This window comes from Triturus cristatus, chromosome 4_2 (assembly GCF_964204655.1).
Source record: "Triturus cristatus chromosome 4_2, aTriCri1.1, whole genome shotgun sequence".
Taxonomy (NCBI): Eukaryota; Metazoa; Chordata; class Amphibia; order Caudata; family Salamandridae; genus Triturus; species Triturus cristatus.
The window spans coordinates 361,177,793-361,200,997 of NC_140586.1; the positions used below are offsets into that span (position 1 = coordinate 361,177,793).

The 23,205-nt window shown below is 44.8% G+C and overlaps 1 protein-coding gene across 5 annotated transcripts in view; it reads left to right on the forward strand.

The window, feature by feature from the left end:
- The window catches only part of LOC146833886 (ADAMTS-like protein 2), a 255,455-nt gene that overhangs the window by 109,744 nt on the left and 122,506 nt on the right, over positions 1-23,205 (forward strand). For all 5 annotated transcript variants that reach the window (XM_085601779.1, XM_085601781.1, XM_085601784.1 and 2 more), the window contains 3 exons: positions 10,432-10,607; positions 15,520-15,928; positions 18,224-18,674. In XM_085601779.1, coding sequence (XP_085457905.1) covers positions 10,432-10,607; positions 15,520-15,928; positions 18,224-18,674 — 1,036 coding nt within the window. The remainder of the gene's footprint in view (positions 1-10,431; positions 10,608-15,519; positions 15,929-18,223; positions 18,675-23,205) is intronic.

Genomic DNA, 23,205 nt, shown 5'->3' on the forward strand with positions numbered 1-23,205 from the left:
AGTTTCCCCCACCCCTCTTCCTCCGCCCACCACTGCCATACCCATACAACCCGCCTCCTCCACCACTTCCCGAGTCACCAGAGAGATCAGGGGTCCCGTTATCAGACCCAGGAAGCCCTTATAGTCATGTAGAACTTGTTGACTCGCCCCTAGGTAATAGAGATGGGGATAACAACTGGGAGGATAATAATGTCAACCCTACCCAAACCTAGAGCCATACCAGCAAATTCTTCCCCATCAGATAATACCACAGCATATCATGCTGTGATTCAGAAGGTAGCTCACCACCATAAGGTGAATATACATATCCCACAGGAGGAGGAGGATTTTCTTGTGGAGACCCTCTCCACAACAGACTGCACAGTCCAGGTCTCCCTATGCTCAAGGGCATACTAAAATTGGCCAGGGACAACTTTAATAATACTTACATAATAATCCTTGGATTTGTATAGCGCAGCTAATCACCCGTGAGGGTCTCTAGGCTCTGTCCATAGACATGGGGATAATAAGGGGCCGATTCCGATCCGGGTCGGAAGGGCACCGAACGTGATCTGGACGGAAAAACTAAGAGCCGTACGCGTGCCGTACGTGTGTTTTCCGGCCGACTCGTACAGCTGTACGAGCGAGCAAGTACGATGCAAGCTACATGAAATTCCCCGACCGAGTCGTTTTCGGGTCCAAACCGCTCCGTACCTCTCGGTCGTAAGCTAATCGTACCATGCAATGGATGCGATTCACGACTGAGCCAGTACGATGCATGCGTCGGACAGCCTGTGCGAGCCGGAGTGTCCGGCTCGCAAATTGTCTGGGCGGTTGCCTTTGGGGGTCCGCGTCAGACCCCCTGTCACACGCAGCCCTACGACTCGGACACAGTGGGAGACCCATGGGTCCAACACAGGCATGTACGGTGCGGATGGCACCGACGCGTACCCACTGTAGGGGGTGCACTTGTCCGTGACGTACCCATTCAGTCAATGGGAGCCCATGTATGCGTTGTACGACCGGCTCCCATTGACTACTATGGGAGTCCGAACGAACCGAGTCCGGCAGCATACGGCCGCATCGCACTCGCTCGGTCGGACTGCAGGACTCCGGCTCGGTTGGAAAACAATCCGGATCTGGCTCGGTCGGAGTGCTTTCCGACCCAGATCAGAATCGGCCCCTAAGTGATCTTCACAAAATCACAGGATGTTGATCCGATGCCGAGACTCGAACCTGGATCCCCAGATTCGAAGTCGCAGCTAAAGAGGCTGTTAAATCAAGGGGTATCTCACCACAGGTTGAGAAGAAGTTCAAAGCTTTCCCCCATGACCCACTCTATATCGATTACCAGGTCCACCCATACTCCTTAGTGGTGCATACAGCACAGAATCCTGCCTCTGCACAATTCACTGGGGATGCTCCCCTGCCAGGCAAGTAAAGCAGGAGCCTTGATGCTGCTGGTAATTGTCAAATGTAAAAAGAACAATTGATGGACAGAATATTGTACAATGTCAAACATTCACCCCAGTACAGAGATCTGGGCCTAAATGCATATTTTTTTGCTGCCCATGCCATTCCAGTTTAAACCCAGCCATAAGCAAATCAGTCGTGATCATGCTCCCTAGGGGAACCGTTTAGCCCGAACTGCCAGGCCATGTGCACCCTGGACCAGAAACAAGTATCCTGGGACCGGTTTCGGGGTTTTACCCCTCATCAGCCAGGCTAGATTGACTCCAGTGGTATGGAGAGCATGGACCCACGTACAGAGATCTGGGCCTAAATCCATATTTTTTTGCTCCCCATGCCATTCCAGTTTAAACTCATCCATATGCAAATCAGTCGTGACCCTGCTTATTTCCAGTCTAGGGAGGACCTGGCTTGGCAGTTTGGGCTGGACTGTTCCCATAGGGAGCAGGGTCAAGACTGATTGTTAATATCGTTGTTAATATAATTTTCAGTAATATAGTTGTAAAATATATTGTTTTTTAATTATCTTAATGTGTTTTATCTCATATAATAATGTTATTATTCATATAGTTGTTAATAATATTTGTAAATGTAGTTTGTAATTTTAACTGATATATAATTTTTAATTGCTGAAGTGATTTATAGTGTTGTAGCGACTTGCTAGGTTTGTAGGGGTATAGGGTGGGTAGTTAATTTAGTAATAATTATTTAACAATTCATTATTACTTTATTATTAATAATGTAATTGATTATTAATTATGTAAATTTGTGTAATAATTATTTTTTGTTATATTTTAGGTACCGGATCCTGTGTTTGTAGGGGTATAGGATGGGAAGTTAATGAAGTAATATCTAATTACAAATTTATTATGAATTAATTAATTGATTATTAATTATGGAAATTGGCTAATAATTATATTTTTTGGTTATGTTTTAGGTGCAGGATGCTGGATTTGTAGGGGTATAGGGTGGGAAGTTAATTAAGTAGAAGCTAATTAATAATTAATTGTTAAATATTTAATTGACTATTAATTATGTAAATTGTGTAATAATTATATTTTAGTTGTATTTTAGGTGAGGGCTGCTCGGTTTGTAGCAGTATAGGGTTGGAAGTTAATTAGTAATTATTGATTACCAGTAGGAATAGTAAATCTTGCTCCTCCAAAGCCCAACGCTTTTCTACTGTTGCACAGAATGGTGTGGAAATAGTAATCTTACCCCTCCGAAGTCTAACGAGTTCCCTACTGTTTTTAATCGATTATTAATTATGTAAATTGTGTGATAATTATATATTTTTTATATTTTAGATGCGGCTGCTGGGTTTGTTGCAGTGTAGGGTGGGAAGTTAATTAAGCAATAATTAACAATTATTGATTTCTTAATTATTTAATTGGTCATTAATTATGTAAATTGTGTAATAACTATATTTTAGGTGTGGGCTATTGGCCTTTGTAGGGATAGTAATCAATAATTATGCAATAATTAATTAGGAAATAATTATTCATGTATTATTATTTAATTGATAATTATGTACATTACGTAATACTGATTCATTTTAGTTGCGGGTTGCTTGGATTTGTAGGGGCACAGGGTGGGATGTTAATTAAGTACAAGTTAATTAACAAATAATTATTAATTGGTTAATTAATTAGTTAATTGATTAGCTAGTATGTAAATTGTGCTATACTTTTTTATTTTACTTGTATTTTAAGTAGGTGCTGCTAGGTTTGTAAGTCTATAGTATGGGAGGTTAAGTAAGAAATTAAAAATAATAATCAATAATTAATTATTACATTGTTTATTAATCATATAAATTGTTTCATTGTTTTTTATTTTTTATATATATAATTGTTTTTCAGTTAATTTATAATGTTCATATTAAGAGTTTTTTATTTGTACTAAATTAATAGGGATATTCAAATATGTAATGTGTTTGAAGTAAAGTACTTTCCCTACTGTTGCTTAGACTAGAGTGGGAATAGTAAATTTACCCTGTTTTGTGTGGGAATAGTAAATGTAACCCCTCTGAAAGCCCATGATTTCACTACTGTTCAATTAACTGGAGTGGGAATAGTATATCTATTATCCTCAGACTCCAATACATTTCCTAATATTGGTTAACTATAACTAGTATTGTGATTTGTTTATTTTTTAAATATTATATTATTTGTTTATAGAGTGAGATAGAGTGGCGTACACTGGTACATTAAAATAAAAAAATAATTGTAACAATATTTTTTGTAACTATCTTTTTGGATTGAATTTGTTTTATGTTATATTAATATGTTAATTTGTTTAATGGTTTGCAGTTGATTGTTAGTATCTTTTTATATTTCATATATATATACATATTCACTGAAAAAACTATGGGGCAGATTTATGTTCCCTGGCGCATCCCTGCAAATCAGCATGGATACGCCAGGGAAGATGCGTCACGCGAGTTTGCCCTTGCGCCACCGCAGATGCGCCGCATTTACAATGCGGTGCATCGTGGCGCAGGGACAAGCAGATACGTGGCTCATCTGCCGGCGTAAGGTTGGCGCTGTGCTGAAGTTGCGTCGCAAGCGCGACGCAACTCCATTACTGTTCCAACCTTTCCTATCCCTAACATGGTGCGTCAAGCCTTACGCCTGCTTCAAGCAGGCGCAGGGTTTTGACGCATCAGCGTTGGGAAAGTGACTCAGTGAAATCTTATAGATTTCACTGAGTCACTTTTCAGGGGCGTTCCTGCAACGGAACGCCCCCCTTGAGTAGAAATGCCCACATGAAACCTGACGCAGGTTTCATGTGGCGCAGGGCTTTACACCGTGACGCATCTCCATAGATGCGTCACGATGTAAATGGGGCGCAACATGGCGCAGGGTTTACGCCACCGCTGCGTCACAAAAGTGACGCAATGGCGGCGTAAAAGTGGCGCAAGTCTGATATAAATCTGCCCCAATAGGTTTTAGGGGTGTTATAGTTAGCTGGACATTTCACGTGTACAAAACCATTGAAATTCCTCCGTTATAGTTAGTTCAGATAACTATAACTTGCGCGCCCGCAATGTTCGCTTACAGCATTTAATTGATGCAGGTAAAGTCCAAATGCTGTCTATTATCAGCCACTCAAATGTGCCTTACGCGTTTCGAAATGTTTTCCTCCTCAGAGGCAAAGAAGGTGGATCAAGGATCAATTAAATGCTGTAAGTGAACATTGTGGTCCGAGTGCTTCTTAAACTGGAAGGGCAACCTTGGAGCTGGATATACGTACGCGGCCGTCCTGCCTCGAAGAAGCACCACCCCGGGGTCAAAGGGGGCCACATGGTGAGATGATTATCGAACCTGGATGTGGGACCGCAGTGATGAATTGAGGTGAACTCTGAAAGCTGGGGCTTATTCAAAGTCTTAATTAATTTATTATTGTGTGCAACCATCATGGATTTAATTAGGCACTACGATTCTCAGCAAGCACTGCACAGCTCTATATAGACAGCCCATTAGGGGCGTGCGATCATTTATTTAATTGCTGGGATGAGCCGCTTTGCACACAACACCCGTGATGCCTCTGAGGAAGAAAACATTTTGAAACGCGAAAGGCAGATTCGAGTGGCTGATAATAGACAGCATTTGGACTTTACCTGCATCAATTAAATGCTGTAAGCGAACATTGTGGTCCGAGTGCTTCTTAAACTGGAAGGGCAACCTTGGAGCTGGATATATACATATATATATATATATATATATTTATTTTTTTCTGAATATATGCTTTTCATAGTAGTGAATGTAAAAAAATACCCCAAAAATGTAATATAATGTAAAATATATATTTTCTATAATAGTGTTGCATATGTGTTTGTGCGTATATTCGGATATTTTTATACATAGTTTTAAATATTATGTAAATGTATTTAATTTACATTGTATTAATGTTACATATTCAAATATTTAAGATTTCTTATTTTAAACTAAGTATGAGTATGTGTATATATATATATATATATATATATATATTAAAAATTATATTTTTGTAAGTTTTTTTAACAATATTAGTGTGAAACAATACTTTTCCTGTTCATATTTTTGTACTTTCCATTATAAGTATAGGGACACGATATTTTTGTAAACGATATTTTTGACACAATATTTTTGCCTCACTATATTGTTGTTTTTTAGGTCTCACCTACGCAGCGCGCATGCACCGCATAGGAGGGGACCTCTTGGAATCGATCAGCTTTTTTGCCCAAAAACGTGCACGCTTTGCATTGCTTTCAATTGCAACGCATGCACATTTGGCGTTTCCCTTGCGGGAGCGAGCGGCGCCATCTTTTAGCAATTGTCGCGCTCGCTCCCACAAGGTAAACGCTGTGCGGCCCTGCTCTCGTTCACACTTCCCCCACCCTTCCCACTTGTTTACCGAGCGTCAGTTAACCCGCGGGCTACGCCGAGAGTGAGACGCATTTGTTGTACTTGTTTAACAATGAGATTGACACGCTTCAATTTGCCAATCGTTAAAATCCTATGACTTGTAAATACCTGTAACATATATCTTTTTCTAAAAGCGCTATTTAAAAAAAAAAAGAAAAACCTTTTGCATCCCTATTACACTGGCTATTAAATCAGTAGCACGGAAAGGTTGCATAGTCTGTCTTCTGTTTCTATTACCATTGACAGTCACCTCGTTTGTGTCGATGATCCTCGACTACATTTATGCGCAAAGCTCTTGTTTTTCTGACCAACTTTTGTGAAAACCCTGATCCCATGATCCGAATGTTGTTATATTTCGGGAAGCAGAACTCTACATGCTACAAAATCAAGTTAAAGAGCAACTACTAATGTCCGTAAAGCATGGTAACAGGACTTGTGACATGTTAGACGGCAGCATTTTGCATTTAGTTATGTGTTTTTATATAGCGCGAACTTTACCCGAAGGTGTCAGAGCGCTTTACAATAGGACCAGTTGCATTACAAAAGGACGTGCTTAGTTAAAAAAGAAAAGTTAAATAGGCTGGTAGAAGTATGTGTTATAACGTAAAGCGCATGTACAGCTTCGGGTGTCTTGGTGTTAAATTAAATAACAGACATTGCCAATTACCCAACTCAATGCACTAAGTTTGTCAGACCTCTGAAGGATAAATGGTTAAGTGGACCCACTAGGATTCAAGCCTGTCACCATGAAGCCAAACACATTGCTCTTTGCAAGTTTAGAAAATATTCAGGTCTCTGAAGTCTCGTGTCTTAGTGTCTAGACGCACCGAAAGGTCTAACTTGCTCTCACTTATTATACATGTGCATTCTCTAAAACAACAGCCACACTCATGCCTATGTGCAGCATCCCCCGCGAATCATTTGTTAAAACACTGGTCTCAAAGGCACATATCTAATGAAGACCTGGAGTGATAAATGGACTCGGAGAGTAGACAGTTTCTGCCATAAACTGTGTTTTTCTTCACTACTACGCACAGCAGCAGACAACAGTAAACTTGGTGCAAACGGATTTCTGTGCAGGTGTCAATATAAACATTAGAATCCCGGGTACTGTGATAATATGAGTTTAATTTCCAAACGCCAGGCGAATCTGAAAAAATTATACAATGGAAGCCAAAGAGACGGCATATAAATTAAACAGAAATTGGGCTCAAAGAAGAACGAGCTATAGGATGCCACATTTCAGGACTCTGGAGGGAATACTAGGGCCTTGATTTTTCTTTTTTGTTATATCATGACTATGTTAATATTGAATTTATGAAACTATATAAGATTTCATTGCGCCAACAAATGCGACAATGAGAGCTCAGGATTTATAGTATTTCATTTTTTGTCATATTAATTGTGGAGCTGACTTGTTAAAAATCATATAAATGGCTATTATCGCCTAATGTCATTCGGATATTCAGGTTAAAAGAAGTTCCAGACGCTTTCATATCTGTAACTCAATCCGTAATCTTCGAACATGATCGCCTACACACGTTTGACACCTCAGAGGAGACTTTCCAACCCAGATCACGAAAGAGATACTGTGCCCAAGAAAGCTAAATTAAAAGAAAACAAGCATTGGCATAGCCAGTAGGTCTCGCCTTTGGAACCTTATAAGTATTTAGTTATGCAGTACAATATCCTTGGTGCAACAACATCAACTGTTGCATGTCTAAACACTTATAAGGTCCCAAAGGCAAGACCTATTGGCTATGCCAATGCTTGTGATATCATGTCAGTGATCCAAATAGAGGATGCTTGAGAAACAAGGATGCACTAAAATAGTGCTAGCTCATAAATCAGGGATATCCTATTGTCCCTTGTCTCTTTTAAACTTGGATTCCAAGTTGGCGCCGAGTAATGTAGTCGCCAATCGCCTGGTTGTGGTAGTTGATGGTTTGGCACAACCCGACCAGAATGGTTTTATTCCGGGGTATAACACATTCCTTAACCTGCATCTTTTGTTTCACATCTTGGACTGGGCGCTGTACCTGGTGACAGCTGGCTGGGTTGCATCCTTCGACGTTGAAAAAGAATTCGACACGCTTCAGTGGCCATATCTCATGGCGGTTAAAGCGAATGGGTATCAGACCGACTTTCCTTAAGTGGGTGAATCTTCTATATACCACGCCAGTCGCCTGGGGGCACACCGGAGGAGTAGTCTGACCCTCTTCTGGTTGGTAGGGGAACACAACAAGGATGCCCACTGTCCCCCATACTCATTGCCATCGTGATGGAGCCGCTGGCTTGCTTGCTTAGGGAACAAACGCCACAATGAGGCCTTACCGTACTGGGGCTCTCACAGGTTATATCACTTTACGCAGATAATGTGCTTATTTACCTGAGGGCAGAACCAGGAGTACTCCCAGAGGTAATGGCGGAGTTTGAGAACTTTGAGTGGGGATTAAGACTTTGTATTAACTGGGACTATCTTGCTTATTTTCCTTGGTGCCGCTGATGGAAACTAACAAGTGGTTCTGCCAAGAACAGGCTTGCCATCAGAATTTTATACCATTAAATATCTGGGGATCTAGGTGTATCAAAGAGAGGCTGACCTATTTGAGCGTAAACCTCAGCAAGGCAATACCTTTGATTTGCCTCTCACTCTCCTTCTGGACTGGATAGCCACTATCATCAATGGGCAGGGTTGCCATCTCTAAAATGTTAGTGCTACCCAGGCTCCTTTATTTCTTCACGGCCATTCCGAAGGTCATAGGGAAGCCCTTCTTTAGGGATCTGCAGCGTTTGTTGATGGCCTTAATATGGGGAGATAGCAGGCTTTGGGTTGCCTTGGGTAAGCTATACCCCCCCTTGGAAGAGGGTGGTTTCTGAGCTCCCAGTTATGAGCTGTATTATACGCCAGGTCAGCTGCAGTGGCCGATGCGATGGCTGGCTCGAGCCCCGCAATTGGAATACTCAGGGGTAGTGAGCAAACTTGGGGTCACCCTCTCCAGCAGGTACTGCTGGATGTCACCCCGCCCACGGTCTTTGACTGTGTGTATTACTTCTTGTAGCCCTTCAGGCTTGGGAGCAGTTTATCTGCGAAGGTGCGAAGACCCCACCATATGCCCTCAGCCCCCCTTATGGGCGGTGCCGGAATGTACCATTCTCTGTGTGATGTATCGGACCACAAACTGGGAGGCTTCAGGGATCCAGACATGGGCAGATGTGACATCGGATGGAGGGTTGCACCCCTTCGAAGAATTGGCAGATGTATATGGGCTAGGACCGGAGCAGTATGTGCGGCCCTCATAGGGGTGATGTGGAATACGTGGGGCACAAATCGCGGTATCCCGCCCACAAGGGTCTCACTGGAGACGCTGTTGATTGGAGAGAGATGTGGCAGAGCCATTACTCGTCTATATGTAGACTTGAGGCGGCACTCCGCTGGGGAGACAGGGGTGCTTAGGGACTGGTGGAGGGCTGCAGTACGCACCAATATAACGGACAAGTTATGGCTTGGCTTCCTTTAATCGGTTTAGCAGGTGGCGCGCATTGCTTAGTTTTGCCTTGTTAAACTCAGTTACCTTCACCATACCTACCTGACAGCAAAAAAAATTGGGATGATGTACAAGGGGGCGAGCAGGGAGTGTCCCAGGTGTGGGACGGCCGATGCAGTTTTTGTGCACATGGTGCGGTCGTGTTCAGTGATCTTTCACTTCTGGCTGCAAGTGACAGGGTATAACAAAGGTGACAGGGGCAAAGACAAAGGGTCTACTGCGCTTCCAGAATGTGCCCCTGGTTCTTGTGCAATGATGCATAGCTATGGAGTGGAAGTCGCCTGGGGCCCCTCTGCTGCAAGTGACACAAGGTGTAATGAAGGTGACGGGGTGTGTGTCTGCCCTCACTAGACCCCGTCCGGTGCCTGCTGGACATGGGTTATATCACTTGGAAGACAGGGTCTACTGCGCTTCCAGAATGTGGCCCGGGTTCTTGAGAATCAATGCATAGCTATGACATGGGAGCCAACCGGTGCCTCTCTTCTGCCCCGCTGTCGAACAGAGGTGAGGAAATGGGTCATGGCTGAGTTGCCTGTACACAGGGCGATGCGCGTAAGGGAAAGGGGGGTGGATCTGGTAGACCGCTGAGACATTTACCTGGAACGGTTGGAGGCGGGCTCTGATAAACGTCCCCCGTGAACACAATTATAATCCTCCTAATATTGCGTGGCTGTGGGAAGGCGCTCAGAAAACCCGATCATCTGGCCAGCACAGAGGCGCAATTAGAGCCAAATTTCGGGGGGGGGGGGGGGAGGGGCGGCTAAGACATTTTTTCAAGGGGAGGGGGCTAATTTTTCCAGCAACAGGCAGAGTTGAGCTGCAGGGGCTCTAAGAAGGGGGTGAAAAAACAACAACGCCTCATTACCAAGTAAATGGTCTTTTAAAGACCTGTGAAGTACTCGGGTGCGGCTTATGTGGAGTGGAATGGGATATTTTATTGATACAATTTATCATCTTTCTCTTTTGCTTCTGAGCTAAGTTTACAATGAACACATACGACTGTCAGCAAATTTCCTTTCTCTCTACAGCCCTGTCTGATGTAGTAGGAAACTTTTTCATCAATGGGAACACAGCTATTGATAACCCCCAGAATTTCCGTATTGCTGGAACTTTGATCAAGTACAGGCGTCCTAGTACACAGCACGCAGAAGGACTGGAGTACATCATGGCACAAGGCCCTATCAATCAGTCACTCAACGTCATGGTATGTATTTATTGTAAAGGTGCACTGAGCAAATTAATGAATACCCGTGCCTAACCTCTGATGACTATTTTTCACAGTAGTTCTTGTCTCACTTCTACACCAACTATAATGTCACTTTAATCTTTGTTTTATTCCAGTGAATTTCTAGTTTTAAAAAAAAACATAAGTTAAGGTATTAGCACCTAACCTAACTGTAACTTCATTTTAAGGTTTGGAATTTTCAGTGAATTTCTGTTTGTTTTTATCATGTTCTAAATTGTCCCAGCCCCCAACCCTGAGCAGGTGTCCATCCCCTGCTGCGCATATAGTTTGTGTACCAAAATGGTACAATTTTTAAATTAGGGAGCTGTTAACTGACTCTAAAGATATATAAGAGAGTAAACATGTGTAAAGAGGCTGCTGTACTTACACAGACGCCTCTCTCTTAAACTATTTTTAGCCCTTTTAAAAATACATTATGCTTCAAATGACTAAAAACCCATATCTCCCCTCACCTTTTAGCCGGCTGGTTTCATACCTGCATTAACATCTCTATGCTCATTCACGTCAACCTGCCCCTCAAAAAAGTCTTTAAATTGAACAGCCTTGATTTAATCAAGATGGCATTCAGGTGTGCCACACTTTTTGTACTGTATTTTGACACTATTTCTTCATTAGACCACGGTGGTGAAGTTGCAGTAGAAAACTGAGGAATCGAATGACAGAATGCTGCTGCTGTTGGAAGCACATGCTTTACTTGGAATATCAGACTTTCTTCTCACGTGGCTGAGGACGATAATGTGAGGGTATAGAAAATGTGTTCTCATTTTGGCTTCTGGAACATTTTCCTTATACTTCATGAGAAAATCATGTGAGAAAACTGTTTTCCCTCTGTTTTTCCTCAACCGTGGTTCATCAAATCCAAGAAATCACAGTAGAACAAACCACAATTCGCAAAATTAGTATGGTACCACCAACAAACAATTCATATTCTGACTAAACACTGTTATCACCCTTCATTTGTGTTCTTTTTTGTGACCCTCAAAAACAGGCTTTCACTGCAATGCATTTTAAGTCCTGTAATGGAACCTACCACATGTTACCCATGTTGCGGCCAGCCAATCAGGTGAGATCGCTCGAGACCCCCCCACACATGACCATGGGTGTCAGGATGTGACCAAACAGCCACTTAAATTTTTTTAATTCAATTTCAGGACTCAGGGACCATGTCTCTGAGTCCTGTAATGACTTTCTCAACATATTGTTCATGCTGTGGCCAGCCAATCAGGATTGACAAATCACCTTTACATTGCCAATCAGAGCCTATTTGGACACCACCCGTCAAGATATTGCTAACTATTTCTGGAGGTTAAAATCTTTATGCCCAACACGAGCACTGCATTAAATGCAATTTCTCGAAAAGGGAACAGATTTACACCAAATAATAACAAGCATTGGCATAGCCAATAGGTCTCGCATTTGGGACCTTATAAGTGTTTAGCCATGCAACAGTTGATGTTGTTGCACCAAGGATATTGTGCTGCATAATGAACTACTTATAAGGTCCCAAAAGCGAGACCTTTTGGCTATGCCAATGCTTGTTTTATGGAGGAAGAGAGTGCGATTGAGAGTGCAGCCCATGTGTTATACAAAAACAATAAGATTTTGTGCATGATACCACCGTAAACATACCACTGCCCTATTCCATTGCCCTGGCAGCTCCGATGTATTTGGAGGGGAAAAAAACGAGCAACTATAAATTAAATCACTTCAAAGCTGCCCTTGATGTGCATTGCAAAGTGAAACAGCATAAGATAAATAGACACACTCAAGTGTGACTTAGAGGCAAAAGAAAGGGAGAGACATAGGAAGGCTGACGAAGAGAGAAATTAAATCAGCCAGAAAGACCAGATGAGACAGGGAAAGACAAAAAGCATTGGCATAGCGAATAGGTCTCGCCTTTGGGACCTTATAAGTGTTTAGCCATGCAACAGTTGCATAACTAAATACTTATAAGGTCCCAAAAGCGAGACCTATTGGCTATGCAAAGCGACCATGCGGCCGCGAAAGTGATCGCGATCAAACATCAAAGCAGCCGCGCGGCCGCAAAACCGAAAGTAATCGCGGCGCGTGCGCCCGCGCACATGCACTGTGGCTCTAGGCTGGCCTGGTAGCACTTTTTGGAGCCCTCTCAATAAGTCTCGCCAGACCAGCGCATGCGCTGGGTCAGGCGAGACCTAAAAAGCAACTCCTTCTGAGTAAAGTTCTAACTTTGTGCCAAATTTGCTGTAATTCTGTTCTGCTGTTTTTCTGTATTGGAGAGCAAACTCTCCTATTGGAATTACAAAGGCAAATTGAAGTTTTGCCACCCACTCCCCCCTTATTCTTGGCCCCACTTGTAAGTGCCAAAGTGCATGAATTTGTGTTGTTTTTGGAGAGTTATTAAGAAAAGAACAATCCCTTTCCCAAGAAAATCTAACAACATTAACTATGCTGGCACTACCACCCCCATATATATACTGTGTAATTATAGTTGGTTCACACTTTGTTTTCCACAGGAAATTCTGGACAGTGCTACAGCCAAAATGGCTGAAAGGAGTTACACCAAATTCGGCAAAAAGCTAGGGGGCTTATTTATGAGCAAATACGTCACTTTTGCACCGCTGGTGCGTCACTTTTTGTGACGCACCGACGGAGTAATAAATGCACCATGTTGCGTCATATTTACAAAGTGACGCATCTAGGTAGATGTGTCACTTTGCAAACCCCTGCGCCACATTATACCTGAGACAGGTATAATGTATGCAGGGTGGGCGTTCCGATGCAAGTAAGCCTCATAGAACGCAAGTAAGCCTTCTAGAATGCACATGCGTCAATATCTTACGCCTGCCTCACAGCAGGCGTAAGACTGACGCAGGCACCTTTGAAATGGGACTTGCCCACGTTAAATGACTTTTGTGACACACTCCAGCAATGCGTCATTTTTGCGCCTACAGATACGTCAGAAATACTGACGTATCTGTAACTCCTTGTGACATGATGCGTCATACTGTAAATGTGACGCATTCAACATGTCGCAAGGTGGGCGCAATGAAAAGTGACGCATCGCTGTTTTCACGCAGCGATGCGTCACTTTTCATAAATGAGGCCCTAGATCTGTACCCGGAAAGCATACTTTTTCTGATTTGGTGTAAATCATTTCAGTAGTTTTGAAGATATTAAGGTTCGAAATGTATCTATAGTGACAGTTTGACTGAAATTCAAAAATGCAAGACTAATTGACTGAAGAGACTTTTTTGGATCAAGTGCTTTGATTGACTGGTTGCAAAATGAACAGAAATGTTGTGGCAGCCATTACAGGACTCTTGGACATGGTCCCCTATCCAGAAAATGTTTAACAAAATTCCATATCAGTGGCCATCGGGTACCCTGGCCCTTGAGGGGAGGTTCTGAGGCTTCCAGAGGGACTCGAGGACCCAAGATTAAAAATTTTTTGGGGGAGGTCTGTCAATGCAAGACCTGAGGGAGTCCCAAGGCACTCTGAGGGACCAGGAAAATAAATTACAAAAACAAAATGTGTGGTGAGAGTTTGTGGGGTGGGCACCCACAGGGGAATGGATGCAGGGCCTGGACGCAGGCGGTGGTTGTGCTCCTACGGGGGTTGGGTATCTTAATTAGATTTTGCATTAGGTTAAAACAACCTTAGAAATTCACAGAAAAAAACAAAGGTTGAAGTGATGTTTTCGTTGGGTATGGTAATAATATCTTGCATTACATAAAAACAAATAACTCAGAAATTCAGTGAAAAAAACAAAGGTTAAAGTGACATAATAGTTGAAAATATGAGTTAAAATGTAACATTGAAACACAAAAAAAACACTGAAAATCACCAGTTGAAGCTTACTGAGCTAACTAGAGCTTGTGCCCCCACCATTCTCTGCTTATGACCTCACAGGTTACATCATGCATCGCATGTTCAATGATATCATTTGTGACATCACTGATAACATCTCAAATTACATTGTTAATGCCAACATTGAGCATGGTGGGGGCACTAACAACCACCTGTACTACTAATCTGTACATCATCTATCAGCCTACTACTCACTCTACAGCAGTGCCTTGTACATCCTCTGCCAGCCCACCTGCATCTCTGCTCCAAAGGTCTGCACACTGTGTGCAAACATCCTGCGGTCCACCAACATTCTGCTCACAGATTGACAGTGTTCTCCACACCACATAGCCTACTTCTGCAGACCTCTTGCCAATTGTCTCCTCAGTGTCTTTACTTAGTGGAAATGATCTGAAAATGTGCTGCTAACATTTTGCCAATCTATGACTAGTCCTCATGCAAACTCTACAATTGCCCCACACTCACTAGTCCAAGCCATGCTCAGACACTGCCATCTTTCTTCTATACACTGTCAGCATTCTGTAAACTGCCTGCAAACCACAGCATACTCTTTGCCAGCCTCCTGTGCACCATCCTCCTCCTGTATACCGTCTGTCACACCGTTATACCTACTACCATAATTCTACACACAGTCAATCAGCATCCTTTTCACCATCTGTAGTCCTCCTACAATCCTCCTCCTCCTACAATCTACCTCTGTTTGCAAACCTTCCACACACCATTAGCATCCTCCTGCTCAGCCGCAACTACATTTCTGTGTTGTCTCTGTCAATCTGCTGCTCACCCTCTTTCACCATGACATTTCCACATCATGTGCTCTTGTAGTATTCTCTCCAGCGTTACCAGGCCTACTGTTCTGCAGAGAGCTGTGTTATGAGAGCTAGGCAGTAATGAAATAAATTGTTGCTTAGAATCACAACCACGCCATAAAATATTATGTTCTTCTGTGTCTTCCTTTTAATTTGCTATGCTTATTGATTTTTTATTTCAATAAAATATATGTTTGTGGTTTACTCTCAGTATTACAACTTCAATGGCAAATTGCCCCATATCACATATGAGTACACAGTACCTCGGATGCCAGCATCAGCGTACAACTTGGATGTACCGCAATACTCCCACCACTCAACCTCTCACCTCAATGCTGTTGACCTCGACTCGCCAGATTCTGCCAGTAGCCACAACTCCACATGGCTGTCACAGGCTGAAGCATCCCGTGGCTTCACGCAGAACGGCGACGAAGACTTCAACAGCAGGCAGTTCAACTTGGCCAACAACTCTGGAGCCACTGGAGATTGGAAATGGATAGCAGGGGAGGAGGTATTCAACAGCCGAGGCAGGAACTATCATACAAATCAAGTGGGCGAACAGGAAAAGGAGGAAGATGATCAAGAGGCAGAGGGTGGAGATGAGGATGAAGGACATTTGGGTGAGTAGCTCCTCTGAGAGTGAGGTCTGCCTTACAGAACGCGAGATGGTCTTGTGAAGTGTGCAAGCTGAATCTCTCATTTTATCGCATTTGATACTTTATTCATTGTTTTATATATTGCTCACTCTGCAGGGGGAGCAAAAAAATAAGGAACACATGGCTGAGACAGTTTGTTTACCTTCGAAAAGTTGTTAAATCAAAGTTGGTCCAAGCATGCAGAGGAAGAGTTGTGCTTTTTCAGCCTTTGTGCTGCAAGTCAGTTTTGAGGACCAACAGAAGGAAGATCTGGGGGAAGAGCATTGGCCGTGAAGGGATCTCCCTGAAATGTGAACCACATTGGCCTGTTGAAACTCCTAATTATGGGAGATCGACCTGAAGCATGTAGTATGGGAACAACAGTTTTGCTCGACAGCCAAGGCTCTGTTTTGAGCACAACATTCTGCTTGACTGGCAACCAATGGAGTGACTTTAGTGCATTTCCTGCCATTTCCGGCTTGCTTCACAAAGGAATGCTCTTTGGATCTTATTGTTGCTTTTATTTGGTAGGTCGCTATTGGCCCGACTGTAGAGTCCATCCTGGAGATGATGTGTATAAGGACCAAGTTGATCAGCTGTGACAGCATGATCCAACGTCCTTGCAAGAAAGGGAAAATATGTTTTAGTTGTATTGTTAATCTACAATACAAAAACCAAAGGAAATGATGGACGGAGTGTTGAACATTGCAAGCACTCACCCCCAGTCAACTGATCTGGGTTTAATCCATCACCGTTCTTTAGCCCACTCTGCCACCCTAGTTCAGACATGGCCAAGCTTCCTAGGACCGGTTTCTGGCATTTCAGCCGTCTTCAGCCAGGCTTGCTTGAATCCAGTGGCAAAGTGAGCAAGGGACTCACGTCTGAGAATACCCTGCCAACTTATGGCGAACAAAGCAAAAACCAAAGGAAATGATGGACAGAGTGTTGAACATTGCAAGCACTCACCTTTGATTTTGCTTTGTTCGCCATAAGTTGGCAGGGTATGCTCAGACGGGAGTCCCTTGCTCACTTTGCCACTGGATTCAAGCAAGCCTGGCTGAAGACGGCTGAAATGCCAGAAACCGGTCCTAGGAAGCTTGTTTCCGTTCCAGGGAAGACATGGCTTGGCAGTTCGGGCTGGACTGTTCCCATGAGGCACAGGGTCAGACTGATTTGCATATGGCCATGTCTGAACTGGGGTGGCAGAGTGGGCTAAAGAACGGTGATGGATTAAACCCAGATCAGTTGACTGGGGGTGAGTGCTTGCAATGTTCAACACTCCGTCCATCATTTCTTTGGTTTTGCTTTAATCTACAATACAGACAGCTGCTCATCATCAAAAGTGATTTCTAGGTTGGGAATCCATAGTAATGGCATGAAGAGTTTCTTAAAGGACAGCCAGTTGAACGAAGGGATGGTGGGATTTCCACAGTCTCAGAAACGACCTCTATTGCAGCTGCATTAAGGCATACCCAGTTATATTTCATTGTTCATTGGACATAGTGGGTCAGTACATGACATGGTACTGGTTGTCTTGTTCCTCAGCTGTACAGATGCAGATCTGATTATTGTCCATATACATGCAATAGTTGATCAGAGAAAGCAGATTCTTGGGGGATGTCGCACAGAATATTAGCAGGCTCTGTAAACAGGTCCTTATGAGTCTGACTTGAGAAGAATGAACTGAAACACAGCAGATATTTCCCCCCTGTTACTCTGTCATGCAAGGGCACGAAAATGGTGGTAGATAGTTCACTTTTTCTTGCCAGATATGAGATGTATTTTATGCAGGTTGTGAACTGATTCTCTCATGAAGATATTAGACGAGTTTCTAGTTAGCTTTTGGGTTTGTCACCTCAGTTGTGATGATAGATGGGAAAGCGGTGTCTATGGTAAAGTGTGAGGTAGATCTCTTGTTCATGGTCCGAGATGGATTTCTGGAGTGCAGTGGCATGAGATAGGTCGTTCATACAGGGAGGGATTTCGGTTCCTTGTGTAAGTTGCTTCATTAGTCTCCCATGGGATGTGTGTAATGCATCTCACATTTGGGTTTTTCATTCAAAGTGTGAAATAGTGTCTGTTATGCAGGACAAGAGACTAGTAATTTTTTCTGAAAGTATGTGATATGCCTCTAATGAATGATTCACAATAATATCTTGCAAGTCATCAAACTAGTCAGTGGTGAGCTGTGACATTGGTTAATTGTGCGTATTGAAAGATATATCTCTCTGTCTGTATAGTGCCTTGTCTTATTATTCACCTCTGACCATATTCTTGCAGAACTCCAGGTAAACCACATCCCAATGAGCACAGCCCGCCCCATGGGGCCACTGAGGTCAAGAAAGGTGGGAAGTAGCAGGATTCGGGCATCCAGACTGCGATACTTTTGGAGATTGTGTCACCGTGGTGATCGTGTTGAACTGGCTCTGTGCCGAGGTATCCAACATTTGGCATCTATTCTAGCGCGCAGGAACAGCACTGGTGGCTTTTGGGGGGCTCTTTTGGCAGGCTTGGCAGAGGAGGGAGACCTTCGTAATAGACCTGAGAAAATTAATGCCTTGGGAATGACTGGCACGGAAGACCATATTATGACTGGTGCCAAGCTGGCAGACGAAGACCATGTACCAGAGGTGTCTGAGGATATCGCCCTGATGGTGGCTGTCTCACAAGATCCAGCAGTCTCCAATGCAACGTCGAAGGTGCAGCCCTTGCAAGCCACAGATACGGACAGGTACTCATTTACAAAGTTGTATAGATATTGATGGACAAAGAGGGCTGCCAACTCCACTCTAGTGTTAATTATTGTCCTGGGTTACAGCTCAGGACGCTCACAGCCAGTTTGAAAATCTTACTTATTGACCCCTCTACTGTCCCTCCATCCTACAACAACACCACTGTAATATGTGTAACTCATCATATTTCTCACTTCTTACCCTCTTGTATGTAATGCAGACTTAAACCATAACATCCCTCTTGATATGATTTCTGAAAAAGAGTTGACAACACCTTTGTAACTCTGTTCCAGACTGCCTGTAATGTGTCTTTACCTTCTTGGGGACATGGCATCTACCACTGGACACAGTAGTATAGATGTTGTCTGCAGACTGGCATTTCAAACAGTGGCCTCCAGAACTGGGTACAGTTCTCAAGGGGAAAACTTAGGGTGAGCGTTAAAGTTTAAATTGAACTTCCCTGATTCTGCTGGTCATATGTCTCCCTTTGTATCCCAACGTTCTCCTCAGTTTCCTTTCTTCTGGTGCCATGAAATATTAAGTTCGAGGCATGTGGGCTGCTGAATTCATATCTGTGCATAGATCGCCGCCTAGTGTTGGGTCCGGATGATTGCACATTGTTGTCCTGGAAGAGTCTTCGAAGTATCACGAGATAGGTGGCTCCTCCCCTGGACTACAGTGCGCATGGGCATCCTCTCCATCCTTAGATTGTTTTTTTCCGCCATTGGGTTCGGATGTGCTTATCTTAGCTCAAGTTAGGAAACTTTAGTTTAAGGCCAAAAGGCCTTTAGATCTCGTCGGTACTGTTCCCGTTCGGTATCGACCAGTTTCTTTAGTGTTTTAGCACCTTCTTCATGCTTTTCGGATCCGCTTTGGTCCGAACATCGAACTTCGATCGACGATGGAATCGAGGACTCCCTTCAAGAATTGTCCTTTATGCCACGCGAAATACCCACACATCGACGTCCATCCGGTATGCAACAAATGTCTCTCACCGGATCACGATGAGTCGAAATGTATGGCCTGCGCCCGGTTCCGCTCGAAGAAGACTCTCCGGAATCGACGGGCAGCGAGATTGGAGGCACAGCAATCGGCGCCTGCCCCGGCCAACATCTTTAGCACCGAGGACGAAGACGCCGAGAGCGTAGAAGACGTAGACTCCAGCCACGCTTCCGAACACGACTCCCAATCGGAAGATGACGATGAGGTGATCTTTGAGGGCGAAGACGTCGTCGAAGAGGTAGGAGACTACAATGAGGCCCTTGGGGCCGAGGAAGATAGCTCCAGCGAAGAGCTAGGCCAACCCGTCGATACGGAGGCCGAGAGACTAAGTCGTCATAAGGCTCAGGTCGAGGGATCGCCTGCGGGCCTTACCCAAGATCAATCACACGGTTCTTCGGCCCCGCCTCAAGGCCCGGCCTCGGACATTTCACAGGAGCCATTATTATCGAAGACGACTGGATTCCCTTCAGTGAAACCGAAACCGTCCGTCGCACCGGTTACATCGAAACCGAAAGTGAAACAGGTTGCGATCGGATCGAAGGCCTCGAAGCCCTCCACTCCTTCGACGCCGGCAAAGGTCATCAGCACCGACCGCGCCAAAAGAGATTTCGGTGCCGAGCTCACCGCGACGGGTCCGGGCGCCGAGCCAAAGAAGAAGGCCCTCGGTCCCCACAAGGCGCCTCGGCCTATGGCACCGAAGATTACGGCCCAACCCACCAAGGTCAAGGTGGCCGACCCGTCTGCGTCGACGTCGAAGACGGCGGCGCCTGCCAAATCATCGACTCCGACGAGCGTCGATACCTCCCTTCGGATCGACGACCCAAAGACTGGAAATAAGCCGGATGCCTCTTCGACGCCTACCTCCAAGGTGCCGATCGGTTCCAAGGCGCCATCTGCGTTCACCTTGCAACAGGTCTCAGCATCGTTGCAACGCATCAGAGACCGGGCAACCCTGCACTCTACGTCGGGTCCCGAAATGCACAAGGCCGCAAAATCACACTCGGCGCCGGCGGACATCACATTTGGATTGCCGCCACCCACGGCACCGAAAATGTTTGAAATTCGGACACGTGTCCGCCAAACACAGTCCCTATCCACTGGACAAACCGATATCGAGCCTTCACAGGCACACTTTATCGACGCCGACACTGGTAGGTTGATGCTCCGCAAGCGGAAAATCACGCCAGAGAAGGGCTTGGACTCATACAAAATTCCTCTGAAACACAAATTGCCGGCAGGTTCCGAACCAGTGCTTCATGAACACTTTCAACCCTTCCATCAGGATCCTCCGTCCTTTTCTCCTACGCATTCAGAGGCAGACGCAGGAGAGGACTATATAAGGGATGATACCACCTACCCTTGGGATATCGATCCTGATGATCACTTGCAAGACCCAGATCAGGCATGGGATGACCCCACCGACCAGGGTAACGCACCAGATACTCCTGACACGCAGCTTTACAATATAAAGACATCTCCCACAGAGGACACTGCTGCCTTTAATGCCCTCATAGAACGGGCTGCTGGCAATCATGGAGTGGAACTCCATTCTGACACTGTAGAAGAAGACTTCTTAGTGGACACTTTCTCCTCCTCTGAGAAAACCGTCAAAACTCTGCCAATGTTGAAGGGAGTTCTAAAACCTGCAAAAGACATTTTTAAAGAAACAACCAGGGCACGGGTGTTGAACCCCAGAATCGAAAAGAAATACAAGCCTGCACCCGGAGACCCTATGTACATTAGGGGTCAGTTACCTTTAGACTCCATGATTGTTGCTAATGCTCGCAAACGAGCCCATTCACAAACAACGGGTGATGCTCCTCCCCCGACAAGGAGTCCAAAGTGCTGGAGACATCAGGCAAAAGGATAGCAGCGCAAGCGGCAAACATCTGGCGCATTGCCAACACACAGGCACTCCTGGCCCGTTATGATAGGTCCCACTACGACACACTAGAATCACTGCTACAACATTTGCCAGATGAATACAAAGAGGCAGCGGAGCTCCTTATCAGAGAGGGACAACTCCTTACCAATGCGTCCATCAAGTGCGCACTGGATGCAGCCGACACTGCAGCAAGGGCGATCAACACAAGCGTCATGTTGGGGAGGCACGCATGGTTGAGAATCTCAGGCTTCAAGCCTGAGATTCAGAACAATATCTTAAATCAACCGGTCAACCCGGACTATTTATTTGGCCCTGAAGTTGACACTACCCTCGAAAAAATTAAGAAAGACACTGAAACTGCAAAATCAATGGGGGCTCTGCAGTCGCAGCAGTTTCGTAGTGGCTCCTTTCGTCGCCCCGGGAATAGAGGAGCAGCTAGAGGTCAGGGGTCCCAGCAGCAGTACAATAAAGGGGGCACACAAAGTAACTATGATAAAACCACCAGAGGTGGATATCGTGGATCCAGCACCAAAGCAGAGGACAGGGGTACGGCAACACCAGGTCCTCCCCCAAAAACAAACAGTGACGCCTTCTCCCTGCCCCCTGACCACATAACACCTGTCGGGGGGAGACTCCAGTAGTTCCTGTCAGTCTGGAAAACCATCACCACAGACAGGTGGGTCAGGGACATTATCCAGTACGGTTACTGTCTAGAATTAACGTCCACTCCACCCAACATACCGCCAAAGCACCGTCCTATGTCCGTAGAGCACTTGTCATTATTGCAGCAGGAGGTACTAAGTATGCTGCAAAAAGGTGCAATAGAAGTCGTGCCTGTCAACCAACAGGGGACAGGGGTGTACTCTCTGTACTTCTTAATCCCAGAAAAGGACGGTTCTCTCAGACCTATACTAGACCTGAGACCCCTCAACCACTACATTCTATCAGAGCATTTCCATATGCTCACCCTACAGCAGGTTCTACCGCTCAGTCAGGGAGACTTCCTAGCCACACTGGACTTGAAAGATGCGTATTTCCACATACCCATACACCCATCGCACAGAAAATATCTCAGGTTCACTATTCAGGGGCATCACTATCAGTTCAAAGTTCTCCCCTTCGGAGTAACAACGGCACCCAGGGTCTTTACCAAGTGCCTAGCAACAGTGGCTGCACATCTACGGAGACAGCACATTCACGTCTTCCCTTACCTGGACGACTGGCTTGTTCAGGCAAAGCCAGCCCAGCAATGTGCCAGCCACATGTCCCTCACCATTCACCTTCTTCACAGTCTGGGATTCTCACTAAATTACCCAAAATCACATCTTCAACCCGCACACGTACGACAGTACCTGGGCGCGACCATAAACACTCTGACAGCCACAGCTCAGCCAAATTTAGTGAGGATCAACAGCATGCAACTGCTGATCACAAAGTTCAAACCTCAACCCTCCCTTCCTGCGCGCGTGTTCATGCAGTTGATAGGCATGATGGCCTCCTGCATTTTCATAGTCCCGCACGCGAGACTACATATGCGCCCGCTTCAGGAGTGCTTAGCACATCAATGGAATCAGGCTCACGGACAATTAAAAGACCTAGTGTTGGTGAGCGTTCGGGCATACAACTCTCTGCATTGGTGGAAT